Source organism: Trematomus bernacchii, unplaced genomic scaffold (assembly GCF_902827165.1).
Source record: "Trematomus bernacchii unplaced genomic scaffold, fTreBer1.1, whole genome shotgun sequence".
NCBI classification, from domain to species: Eukaryota; Metazoa; Chordata; class Actinopteri; order Perciformes; family Nototheniidae; genus Trematomus; species Trematomus bernacchii.
The window spans coordinates 13,843,528-13,857,507 of record NW_022987973.1 but is presented as its reverse complement, the minus strand read 5'-3'; the positions used below and the strand labels follow the sequence as shown (position 1 = coordinate 13,857,507).

Here is a 13,980-nt window from a genome sequence, read left to right as displayed (position 1 = left end):
AACACAGCGAAGTTATTGCGATAGATAAACATAAGAAATTAGAAACATAAATACATAAATAAATATTATTCCGCTTTAGTAGCCCGCACGTTTTCATACCCACTCTAAGCAGCAGGGTACTGTTGATCAGCACGAGGAGGCCTTATTACTAAGGCTAATCACTGATAAGAGTCTGGCACCCTCCTAACACTGATTCTCTGTCGTCATTGTTTTTCAACTAAACTTTTATAACCATTAAAGCCCTTCGGTTTTCGATAGATTTTTGTAATTGTATGTAATGTTTTAATTGTTATAGGCTATCTTTTATTCTGTTTCATTTGTTGTGGGCCAAACTGTAACATCACTTTGAGCTGCATTTGAGCTGCAATGAAAAGTGCTACAAACAAATCTTTATTATGATTATTATTTTGATTATTATTATTATTGTTATATTTATCTTGTTTTGAAACTTGACAGAAACACATGTCCTTATGGTTTTAAAACTCAAACCCATTATCTGCTTAATTGCGTCCCATTACGCAACCCCATTGATGAAGCCTAGATTTCTGATAATGGCGAAACCGCACACAGTCTGTAAATCCCATATAAAAAACTAATTATAACCCAAAGTATTATAATATATCGCTATTCAGTGCCTCTATAGCTCCTCCACTGATTACCTGATGTGTATTGGCTCGTGCACACAGGCTGATTGATTGACGTTATGTAAGCTTCTTTTGGCACATGCTCGAATTTCCCAATGAAAAAGTCAAACGCAACAGCTTTTGGTGGAAACGCCCACAACCGAAAACAGACTTATCCCTCCCTTCTTTTGAAAAGAACGTCCAATCCTCTTTTCCGGATCTGCTCCTGCTGAGTGTACGTTATACAAGCAACTCATCCCATGTTATATCACATTTCCTCACTGTGGGGACGGTGTCTTAATGTGCCAGGAGCATCTGCAGATATAAATTCGGCAGTTTAAATACTTTGCAAAAAGACTCAATCATACATCTTTTTTTTGTGCTCACGGAACAAAAGTATCCAAATAATGGCAATGCTGAATCATTTAACGACAGCATGCTGGAAGAAAGTTCAGAACGACCGGCTAAAGAAGCAGCTGTTCTTCATTTGCCGCGCCTTGCATAAGTCTGCAGCCAGCGATGCTTTTGAGATCTCCGCGGCTGGGGAAGGAGCCATGCCGGAAAGTGTTATCTCATCGGCGGCTGTCGGCGAGAAGCCCAGAATCCTGAGCCTGGGGGAGATGCCTGGACCCAGCACCCTCTCCAACCTGGTAGAGTTCTTCTGGAGAGACGGGTTCAGCAGAATTCACGAAATACAGGTAATGGTGTCCACAACCCATTCCTCTCTTTGTGCATTTTGTTTTAATTTTTTTTTTTTAACATATAAAATCATTTCTTTGTGTTTCATTGAAAAACACAAAACATGTTATCTCAATTACAATATGAAAAAAAAGATTGCAAAAAGAAAACAGTTGCACAATTACACACAAAAACTACCATTTAAGCATTAAAATTACTTATGACATTTGGAGCATTTTGCAAGAAGTTCATTTGTTGATTGCCATACATCCCCTGAAAGCCCTCAACCATTTATTTGTGGTTCTAAAGTTTCACAAGGCTGTGGTCATCCTAGAGCTCACACTCATTGTATACAGCAAGGTCCAGTTTTTAGAAAAAAATGATATGATTTATGAATTTCATAAACCCATTGAACCCATTTTGATTCAGATATGTTGATGAGAAGTCAAGTTACCTCTGCCAATATTCCCATATAAGCTTTATATAACTTTGGAGCGCTGTTTAGCCTCCTTTGGGACAAGCTAGTATGACAAATGGACAATGGATCTCCACTGTAGCTTTTAAACTGAGAACCCACTACAGCCTTTAAAAGACCATACAGGATCGCTGGAGACCCCCCAGGTCTAAGAGAGTTAATGGTCCTATTCTCATGGTGGTACAATATCAAAATGTGCCATTTAATACATTAATTTAGCAACATTTTTAAAATCATACATGAGACAATCTTTTAAAAAAAGAAAAACAGTTGCATCATCTGCAAGTAATGTAATGTTTTTTTTCAATCCAATTTAAGGTTTTAAACCTGTTTATTTATTACTCTTTGAAGAATTTCTATACAATAAGAAATACACCTTTTATATGAAATAGCCCATAATACTATTTGAGAAAAGGCAGACATTTCTACAGTCAATATCTCTAACATCAAGAACCTCCCACCTTAGATAGATAGTTAGATAGATAGGTACTTTATTGATCCCAATGTGGGAATTGTTTGAGTTGCAGCAGCATATAAAACAAGGCAATAAGAGAAATTTAAGACACAAGAAATAAACCGTCCAAAGTATTTCTGAAATAGAAATAAAATAGCATTAAAATCTATAATCTTATAATCTTAATCTATATTGATTATTAGCATTACTGGTAAGAGAACAAATGTGTATATTTTAAATGTTGGGGTTATATGTCTCATTAAGCTGTCTGAGCAGTAACACTTCGAATGTGATTTGTCAGGCATACAGTCTATAATCCGTCATTACTTATAATCCCTAAATCTCTCACGTTTTGAAACTTGACACATTGGCACGGCATTGATAACAACACAAATCTGCCCTAATGCATTCCATTACTTTATCCACATTTTAATAGGATAAAACTTTCTTATTCAGTGAGCCTGACAAAGCCTTGCGCTGTTCATAATCCAGCATACTCATTAGTCTCACTACTAATTAGAAGTATTTTTATCCTTATCTTTATTCTTCAAGTTTATTATAATTCAATTTGTTTGCACTCTAGCTACATCTGTATACTCCCCCTGTAAACCATTCAGCTATCTAAATGTTCAGCTCTTAAAGGACATGTATGCTATGTTGGGAAAAGTTCTGGCAGAAGATGAAGACTAAAAAGTAAAAATAAATATAAGTATTTCGGGTTATAAACTTTGCCAGGCACACAGAAAAAGTATTTGTTACCCTGTGTGTCACCCACTCGGTGCAGTGTACTCTTTATCAGGACAAGTAATTACTCATTATCACTAAGTACTGTTCATCTTGTGTTAAAACTTGACTCAACCTGATGATATGACCCACACTGTATCTTATTTGCCATATCCCTTCCTATTTTCTCCACTTTGGATTAATACCACTGTTATCCAAATCTTTGTAATTCTATGTGCCTGGTGGAGCCACACACAGTCTATTTTCTGGCAAATGTAAGCGTCTTATACTTCTTTGACCACACATTTGGCCATGATACTAACTAGGCAGTGCTGACACAAAGTGTGCAAAAATTACACCAAATCATGCGGAATGATGAGGAATCAAAGGATATTACTTTTCTAAGTTATTTGCCAAATAGTTTTGACAAAAATCTCAAATAACTGCTATGATTTTCATGTTTACGTTTTGCCAATTGAGTGACTCTCAAAAACTTGCTTGCAATTTCCCCCCTTCATTCATCATTTTAGGTAATACACATAGGGGAATCTGTGCTAGTTGTAGGCTTGTAACTGAGAAATCAGAACGATTTACACATTTGGCTTGGGGAGCCTAGTCTATTGTTGTGTTTGCTAAAAGAAATCGCGTTAAAATTGCTGTAAATATTTACTTAGGACTCGTAATCTTAACATTGGGATGCTCAACACACAATTCATGCACAGACAACAGTTAACCTCATAGCCAATATCTGCAAATAACAACATTACATTACATTTTAATTTCATAAAGAATATGTCAGTCTGAATGTGAATATTTATTGTTATGTGTGACTCTTGCTTTATAGATGGAGCACAGTAAGAAGTTTGGAAAAATATTTAAGTCCCGTTTTGGGCCGCAACTGGTGGTCTCAGTGGCGCACCGTGACCTGGTGGCTGAAGTGCTGAGGGCCGAGGGCGTGGCCCCTCAGAGAGCGAATATGGAGTCCTGGAAGGAGTACAGAGACATGAGAGGCCGTTCCACTGGCCTCATTTCAGCGTGAGTGCCACTTCAAACTTAGATGAGTGATTGAATCTGTACAAAGACCTACTGAAGTTAATTACTTTGAGGTCAGCAGGATAATCCCTTTAGTTTCCATTATGTGTAGATGGGCACAGCACAAGGCTTCGTGTGTTTTCTACATTTCCAGGGTGAGCTCACTACTAGTGATAGTATTTATGCACTTTTACTTCCTAATGGTTTTTGGCATACATACTTTTAGTTTTTCAACAGCTTCACCAGTATCACACTAAAATACTTTTAATTTCGCTAACACTTTTGTCCAAAGCGATTTACAGAAAATGCAATTTCACAACAGCTCAAATCCTAAAAGATTTTATTTGTTTATTTTTATATATAAGATAAGATAAGAAGTACTTTATTGATCCCAATTTGGGAAAAGTTTGCGTTGCAGCAGCATAAAAAGACAAGCCATAGAACATAAGAGAAATTAAAAGAAATAAACAATCCAAAATGTAATTTGTCATTAATAAAACAACAAGATTGTTCCCACTATATATCCAGAAATGTCTTGCATTACATTAAACAATGCCAACATGTCCTGCTTGTGTGGTGTTCTCCAGGGAGGGAGAAGACTGGCTGAAGATGCGGAGCGTGCTCAGGCAGCTCGTCATGCGGCCCCGTGACGTAGCATTGTTCTCTGACGATGTGAACGAAGTGGTCGATGACCTTATCAATAGAGTTCGTATTTTGCGCACCCAGGAGTCTGACGGAGCAACTGTCCTTAATGTCAATGACCTGTTCTTCAAATATGCCATGGAAGGTTGGTAGAGATGCAACAGAGGTTGTGTGAATGAATTGAATGGATTTAAAAATGATGAAATGTACATTTACCACATTATGATGCACCTGTGTTACATTTGAGTTACACTTTAACATTGAAACAAGTGAGGAGTAAGGAATTCTTGTTGCAGCTTTCCAACATCACCAAAAAGATTAATCCTCCTATCCCTTTTTTGTCTTTTAAAGGTGTGGCAGTCATATTGTACGAGTCCCGACTGGGCTGTTTGGAAAATGAAATTCCCCAGGAAACCCAAGACTACATCGGAGCGCTGCAACTCATGTTCAGCTCCTTCAAGACGACCATGTATGCAGGGGCGATCCCCAAGTGGCTGCGACCTGTCTTCCCCAAACCCTGGGACGAGTTCTGTTGCTCCTGGGATGGCCTCTTCAAATTCAGTGAGAATGTTACTTATATTCTAAGATGACAGCTACTTTAATACTGTTTGGTATACGTGTTAGTTTTAGCAAACCATCTGCCTGCAGTAGCAACAGTACTTTCTCATTTAACAGCTTTTACTGCAATTCTGTTCTCCGCTTCCAATAAGAATTTGTTGCAAAGATAACCCTTGAAAACATCACCAGGATTTGTTTACCAAGCTTCTCCAGAACAACAGGAGACATTTACAACTGTTTTCACATCCTCCACTTGGAAACATGTTTGTAATGATGACTTTTACTACTACTACTACTACTACTACTACTACTACTACTACTTTTTTGGTAAACATGTTAGATAATGCTTTGCCAGCTGTACTCCTTAAACCGAAAACCCTACTTTTTTTGTATAAAAGCCTTGCATCAATAGAAAGGAATGTTGATTTGCATATAAACCTCACTGCTCTGCCATGGGGTAGTGGGAGTATGGGGTCCCACAGTTGCATAACCTGTTCATTTTTTTCAATTCCCTCGCTACCCTCCTTCAACTCCCCCTACTTCCTCCCTTTCCATTCATCCTACCTTCTTTGTTGCTTTCTAATTCAAGGTCAGATTCACGTCGATAAGAGACTTTCGGAGATTAAGGCCAAAGTGGAGCGGGGAGAGGAGGTGAAGGGGGGGATGCTCACACACATGCTCGTTACCAGGGAAATGAACTTGGAGGAGATCTACGCCAATTTAACGGAAATGCTGCTGGCTGGGGTCGACACGGTGTGTGTTTTGTGTAATCCCTGTGTGTGTGTGTGTGTGTGTGTCAGTCTTGGGTTTCAAGGGTTAGGTTTCTGGCGCCACATCCATTCCTGTGTAGCTGTGCCAGCGTCAGGTCAGAACAGTGAATCGGAGGTTACATAGTATCCCTCTGACAAACTTGTTCTCACTCAGCTTTAGTTTCTTTTCATATGTCATTGTCTGTTATATCTACACAGGGGGGCTTTTGTCTCTTTTATTCTCCTCCATCAGACAGCTGTGCTGAGCGTTCATGTGCTTCTAAATTAAAACTAAATTAAATAGATATTGTACTGTAAGGACTGTAGGTCTATTGTCAATGTAGTGCATTTCTTTTTAGGTGCTTGTGTATCTGTGTATACTGTGTGCACATTTGCACTGTTCCTACCTAATTTGTTGGGGGTACTGTCAGGTTAATGATAATTATGAGAGCAGACTCTTTTGTTCTGAGCTGGGGGCCACAGGATAAATGGGTGTGTTTTTGTTTAACGTGTTGCAACGGCCACGTCCCGGTAGGGGGTGGGCTTAACTAAGCCATTACCTGACCCCATGGTGTATTACCCTTACTCGGCACACAAGAGAGCTGTCAAGACATGTTAGCCACAGACAGAATTATAGCACAGACTGACCAGAGGTGCGATGAGGGGGACAATAAAGAGCTTGAGGAAAAGGGAATCTTTCAAGAAACAGGAAAAAAGTTTGGGAACTAGCGTCTTCGGGGGGCTTAAGACGAGTCATTGGTGTTTTAAATTAAAAAAAGATGTGAGAGATTTAAGAGGAGAGGTCCAGGCCTTTCTGAACTGTTACATGATGAGCTTTTGTCATATGATTCCTGTCCAGCTTTGTCTGAGGTGTCAACAGCATCTGTCCCTGTCTGATTAGATTAGAGTAGGGGGGAGAGGGAGGTGCGAGACACAACAGTGAGAAGGATGATGAGACCTGTGATACAGTGAAAGAGACTATTTTGATCATTAGTCTACTCGTCTTCTACCAATCCATGTCATAAAATGCATGGTTGAAAAAGTAAAGAGGCCAGATGAAAAGATGGGCAGGATATCAAGAAATGAAGTCAATAGTAGGCTAGGGCAACAAGCTAACAGCACAGTCAGTAAAGATAAGATTTCATAAAAGAAAATATAACGCACTATAATTTACCTATCTGCCTACGTTATTGAAATTAAGATGTCTGTGAGATTTGAAAAAATAACAGTTTGGCAGAGTTGAGAACAGAAGATAATAGAAGTTGGCAGGGCACTACCAATCTGTGAGATTGGGCAATAGCGTGTCAGAGTTTGAGAATTCAAGTTAAATGTAATTGGATTAATATCTTTGTTTCTCTAATTAATCAGGATTATTTTTAAATCTGCGGTATCCTTATATTATTTGAGGTAATCTACTCACTGTAATGCTATTAAGTGTATAGGATTTGGCTGAAAAGGGCGAGTAAGGCAAGATCACTAGGGATAAGCGTCTGGGTGTGAAAGCTGGTCTCATATCTGCTTAAGAAGATTTATTGTAATTCAGTTTTTCCACTCTGTTTTTTGTATACATGAACATGCTTCTAATATAGGGACATACAAATACACACAGTTATGTTTTTTTTTTAAGTGCACACATGCACATACAGATACAACATCCTAACTCTTTATCAGCGTGTATTGCAAAAGTATCAAGAAAAACATAGGCATACATTTTCCAAAGAGATTTAAGAACAAATGAACAATACTAATATACTACAAATTAAAAAAGGAATGTTGAGAGAAATATTCAAAATACACTTTTGTTTTTCACAGACATCCTTCACCCTTTCATGGGCCAGCTACCTTTTAGCGCGGCACCCACATATACAGCAGCAAATCTACACCGAAGTGACCAAAACTCTTGGACCGGGAGCAGTGGCCACAGCAGACGATGTCTCTCGCCTGCCTCTTATCAGAGGGCTGGTCAAAGAGACACTCAGGTACACACTGCGTTGGTTTTTAATTATTAAGCTTTTTTCTTATTGTCAAAGTCTTAGGTTTTGCTTTTGGTTTGCTATAACTTGCAGTGAGTGAAAACAACAGAGCAATGGTTTAATAGACTTTATAAATTAGGGCTTGACTTTGTTAAATATGTTCACGAGTAGATTTAATTTCCCCCCCCCTGTGTTTTATGCACCCCTCCCTGGGAGCAGGCTTTTTCCAGTTCTCCCTGGCAACGGAAGGATTACCCAGGATGACTTGGTGGTGGGCGGATACTTCATCCCCAAAGGGGTAAGACTGAAAGAAATATAAAAGATGTGATTCCTCATGTGTGTATGTGCTGAAGAAAAAGCGTCACCATGAAAGTTAGCCAAAGAAAACATGTCGGGGGAACCAGATGTAACACGATCCAGCATTGCTCATACACCTTTCTGTTCCTCGGTCTCATACACATGCATGTACAATAGCCCAGCTGTTTCCTCACATAACTGACATTTTGTTGTTTGCTCATTTCACTAGACTCAGCTGGCCCTTTGTCACTACTCCACGTCTTTCGATGAAGAGAACTTCCACGATTCTCTAAACTTCCAGCCGTCTCGCTGGATACGGAAAGATTCCACAGATCGAGTGGACAACTTTGGCTCAATTCCCTTTGGCTACGGCATCAGGAGCTGCATCGGCAAGAGAATAGCTGAGTTAGAGATGCATCTGGCTCTCACAAGGGTAGGAGAAATAAATAATTGAATATATTAATAAATAAATACATCTAGTTATATAAACAAATGAAATGTAGCTGAATGAGCTTCTGAGGCAAGGCAATTCTATTCAAAGAGCACTATTCAGAAATATGATGTGCTTTACAGTGGCTTAAATAGATAAATCACATCAAACACACAAGTAAGCTGCAGTAATATCATAACAATAACAACAACAACATCACAATATTGTTGTTATCCCTGATTTAAATGAGCTGATTCAACAGACCTCGGGTATTCAGGTGTTTCACCGGTAGGGATCATACACACAAAAAGCTGCAATATTTAAAAATAATGCAAACAATAATTAATTTATGAGGAAGCTTGACCGCTCCCAGCTGTGCTACTAGCAATTTTTAAAAACACAATTGCAAATGTTCTGATAGTCAATGATTAATATCTTCTGATTGACATGTTTGTGTCTTTGCTCCTTGTACAGCTCATTCAAAAGTTCCACATCTGCGTTTCTCCTCTCACTTCTGAAGTCAAGTCCAAAACCCATGGCCTGCTCTGCCCTGCCGACCCCATCAACCTGCAGTTCATTGACAGAGAAAACTAGTCTCACACTCCACGTGGTATACTGTACTGTGTTTGAAATGTTACCATTCATTTAACTTTTATATCTTTCTCTAGTCACAGATTTTAGATACCGAGCGAAGACTGTTTTACTTACTTCAAAATAGTGTGCGGGGGGGGAGGAAATGATTACAATCTATATACTCACACTTCCTTTCCTGCCTATTTTAAATCACTATATCAAACACATTAGGTACATAAAAACAGTTTTTATATTTTCAATTTTAAAATTATAATCATAGGAATGTTTTTATTTTTAAATGAAAAGGAACTTTTCCTGTGATTCAGAACAAATTAGTTTCTGTTACCAACCAAATAAAGCAAAAGTGGATTCTTTACTCAGCTAATTAAATACATTGTGTATCTTCTATTTGTATTTCTTCACACTATGTACTGGTTCAAAACATCTGTAGACTACACTGTTTATGATTTTTCAGTAAATACAATCATTTAGCCAGAATATCTGTTACATCATGATTTTATTAGGATAATGTATATAACAGTTTGTGCAAGAGGAGACAATTTGTAAGACTGTGCAGTTGTAAAGGATCACTGTGGTTTGTATAGAGGAAAAATAATATTTTAATAACTTTTTATTTATCTGCTCTTTTTTCTTTCTCTACCATTTTTTACTTTAGCTCCAATAAAACGTTGGAAAACAATACAAATCTAAATATTATTATAAACATTGTGTTTTTGTCGTGTTTGTCCAATTTCAATGTATAAGTCTACAATACTCATAAAGTGACAGTGTGGGCAATGTAAGCAGATCACATACAGGAAGCCAGTGTAAAGACTTCAGAACTGGAGTGATGTGATCCAGCAGCAGCGTTCTGAATTAGCTGAAACATTCTAATAGATTCAGTGAGACCTGAGGCCTGGGGGGTATACTACGAATCAAGATTTTCGTTTAGCAAGCTAACTTCAGGGGTTTCCGGTCCTACGAAGCTGGTTCACTTTTTAGCGGGCTAGATAACTTATTCTGAACGGCTAGCCTCCGGAGCAGGATAGGTTCCAGGATAAAAGCACTGCCTGCTGACCAATCAGAGCTCAGTGTGCGGAGTTTAAAGCGATCAATTCATATGACAGGAGGAGAAAGGAAATACAGTTTAAACTGCCGTTGCAGGAAAGACTGCCGGCCAAAATCACCGACTGTGTGAACGTGAAAATTAATAGAATATCACCTCCCATCTTCAGAGCAATCTGACTATTATAACATTAGCGTTAAGAAAGCTTACTTAAATATCTGCCACAACATAAGTAACCGGATCAAAGTAACATTACGTAGCATACAGTCCGCGGCACTGTGAGTGCAGACGGCGATGTGTCCCATTATCCCAAACTCCAAACTCTTCACCCAAATGCATTCATAACAATAACTGGGGATTTTAACCGTGCAAAACTGGACAAATCTCTGCCTACATTCACTCAGTATGTGAAATGCCCCACCAGGGGAAATAATACTCTGGATCTTCTATATGCAAATACCAAGAATGCATATTGTGCCACTGCCCTCCCCCCCCTGGGCAGATCTGACCACAACCTTGTCTTTTTGGCTCCTAAATATGTCCCTCTGGTGCAGAGGCAGCCTGTATCCACCAGGACTGTGAGGAAATGGACTCCTGGGGCTAATGAGGCTCTACAGGACTGCTTCGAGACCACTGACTGGGACGTGCTTTGTGTGCCACATGGAGAGGACATCAATAATATGACTGACTGCATCACAGAATACATCAACTTCTGTGAACAAACAATATTACCGGCTAAAACTGTCAACTGTTTCCCCAACAATAAACCCTGGATTACTAGTGACCTGAAAACTCTTTTAAATAAGAAAAAGGAAGCTTTTAAGTCTGGGGACAAATCAATGCTGAAGAGTATCCAGCATGAGCTGAGAGACAAGTTGAGGAGGGGCAGAGATTCTTACAGGAAGAAGCTGAGCTCCAGCAGAACAATAGCAGGGATGTCTGGGCTGGGATGAAGGCTATCACTGGCTTCAAAGGGAGAGACAGACTGACTGTGGGCACCCTGGAGAGGGCCAACGAGCTGAACACCTTCTTTAATAGGTTTAGCTCTCCGCCCGCTGCTGTCTCCTCCACCTCCACTTCTCACCTCACCTCCTCCTCTCAGCCTGGCGTCAACATCCCCCCTCTGCTCACCACCTACACTTCTCACCTCCCCTCCACCACCCAGCATGGCTTCTGCACCCCCCCTCTGCTCACATTGCAGCTGACCCCCCCCCCCCCTCTGCTCATCTTGCCTCAGACCCCCCCCCCCCTCTATCCCCCCTGCCATCAAGCCCCCCCCCCCCGCTTCACTGTGAGCACAGGACAGGTCCAGAGTCAGATGGAAAAACTCCACCAAGGCAAGGCTGCTGGCCCTGATGGTATCAGCCCCAGGGTCCTGAGGACCTGTGCCCGCCAGCTGGCTCCTGTTCTCCAATATCTCTTCAACCTCAGCCTGCACCTGGAGACCATCCCGGTGCTGTGGAAGACGTCCTGCGTTGTTCCGGTCCCTAAAAAGACAACTCCTTCTGGGCTCAATGACTATCGCCCTGTAGCACTCACATCTCATGTGATGAAGGTGCTTGAGAGACTGGTCTTGGCCCATCTCAGACCGCAGGTGAGATCATTCCTTGACCCTCTGCAATTTGCCTACCAGCCTCACCTGGGGGTGGACGATGCCATTATTTACCTGCTGCAGCGTGCTCACTCATACCTGAATGGATCGGGTTGCACTGTGAGAATCACCTTTTTTGATTTCTCCAGTGCATTCAACACGATCCAGCCTCGGCTACTGAGTGACAAGCTGCAGGCTATGAGGGTAAACTCGTCCACCATCTCCTGGATTACTAACTACCTCACGGACAGACCACAGTACGTCCGGCTGGACAGTGTGCTGTCTCATGTGGTGGTTGGTAGTATTGGAGCCCCACAGGGGACTGTGCTGTCTCCTTTCCTGTTCACCTTATACACCTCTGACTTTCTATACAACTCAGAGTCATGCCATCTGCAGAAGTTTTCGGATGACTCTGCAGTGGTAGGGTGTATAAGGGATGGACGGGAGGAGGAGTACAGAGCGCTGGTGGGTGATTTTGTTGAGTGGACTGGAAGAAATCATCTGCTTTTGAATGTGGCCAAGACCAGAGAGATGGTCATTGATTTCAGGAGGAAGAGGACATCTCCTCCTCTGCCCCTGTGCATTCTGGGAGAGGATGTGGCAGTTGTGGAGGTCTACAAGTACCTGGGAGTGCACTTAGACAATGGGCTGAACTGGAGGATCAACACTGACGCTGTGTACAAGAAGGGGATGAGCCGACTCTATTTTCTGAGGAAGCTGAGATCCTTCAACGTATGCAGTAAGATGCTGGAGATCTTCTATCAGTCTGTTGTGGCTAGTGCACTCTTCTTTGCTGCGGTCTGCTGGGGGGGCAGCATCAGAGCCGGTGACACCAGCAGGATCAATAAACTGATCAGGAAAGCTGGGTCAGTCATCGGCATCAAGCTGGACCCCTTTGAAGCTGTGGTGGAGAGGAGGACACTGAACAGGCTGTTGTCCATCATGGATAACCCCACCCATCCTCTCCACCTACAGCTGGACAGTCAACGGAGCTCCTTCTCCAACAGACTGCTGCAGCTCCCCTGCCACAAGGACAGATACTGGAAAACATTCCTGCCCACTGCAATAACTCTGTACAACAAATCACCTCTGGCTGGAAGAGAACTCTCTGCTCCATAGTTTCTCTAGAAATAAAACCACGTTGTACATTTTACTCATACATAATCTGTTTCATATTTAATACTCCATAATTCCATATATTTTGAATATATATATATTTGTATATATATATATAATATCTGTATGTATATTTTCTATTTTGTATTTTGACATGTATATTTTATATTTTATATTTTATTTTATTCTATTCTTGTATATTTTTGTTTTATTGTAAAATGCCTTTTATGCTGCTGTAACAAAAACAATTTCCCAATTTGGGATCAATAAAGTACGATCTATCTATCTATCTATCTATATAACATGATATCACATCATAATGTATCATATATTTCCTTATCTGAGTCAGCTTCTTGAGCCGTATCTGGCGTGCAACACTCACAGTGTCACATACTGTATGCAGAAGTATTATTTTAAGCAACACATTAAGTTGACGAAACACTCGAGTCAAATGTAATTAAAGTCAGATCCACTCGTGTCTTAGACGGGGCATATCATAAACCTGTTGATGTACGCATTCAAACACTTTTTCTTTTACCAGCTGTAGCCTGTTCACCTTGCAGCTGCAACTATGTGGCTTTTATCCTGGATAAAGTGTTTAAGTCATGGATGTTTAAAGTTTAACGTCTTCATATTTGTCTAATATTAGTTGACTTTTCATTCAGGAAATATATGACGCGCTGCGCTGTCAGTACACGGCTTGTCCATGTTTGTGATTGGTCGAACACTCCAAATACCACCCCTTTTATGTGAACGCGCACCTAACTAGATAGGACACGGCTGGCTTGAGTGATCGAGTTGATAGACAGCGTCGTAGGACCGTTTAGCGAGAGCGTTTTTTTTTTGGATTTAGTCAACCGGATAACTCAAAACATATCCAGGATATGTTGAACTAGATTCGTAGTATACCCCCCTGTACTACGAAGCCGGATTTTCGCTTAGTCGGCTGACTTCAGGGAAAACTCGGGCTTTCCGGTCCTACGACGCCGGTTCTCTTTTT

The 13,980-nt window shown here is 40.6% G+C and overlaps 1 protein-coding gene across 1 annotated transcript; it reads left to right on the top strand.

Moving 5' to 3' along the window:
* Positions 1 to 846: 846 nt before the first annotated feature.
* LOC117471487 (cytochrome P450 27C1) lies at positions 847 to 9,925 on the top strand. The gene is made up of 9 exons (XM_034116551.1): positions 847 to 1,321; positions 3,798 to 3,988; positions 4,573 to 4,772; positions 4,979 to 5,188; positions 5,775 to 5,938; positions 7,747 to 7,913; positions 8,127 to 8,205; positions 8,434 to 8,637; positions 9,109 to 9,925. Exons 1-9 carry the CDS (start codon positions 1,031 to 1,033, stop codon positions 9,226 to 9,228), a joined length of 1,626 nt encoding a protein of 541 aa, XP_033972442.1. The 5' UTR covers positions 847 to 1,030; the 3' UTR covers positions 9,229 to 9,925.
* Positions 9,926 to 13,980: the final 4,055 nt, after the last annotated feature.

Coding starts and splice junctions, on each gene's coding strand:
- LOC117471487 (XM_034116551.1), top strand. CDS start 1,031: ATGGCAATGCTGAATCATTTAACGACAGCATGCTGGAAGAAAGTTCAG. Junction 4,773..4,978: donor CTTCAAATATGCCATGGAAG/GTTGGTAGAGAT, acceptor TGTCTTTTAAAG/GTGTGGCAGTCATATTGTAC. Junction 8,638..9,108: donor TGCATCTGGCTCTCACAAGG/GTAGGAGAAATA, acceptor CTCCTTGTACAG/CTCATTCAAAAGTTCCACAT.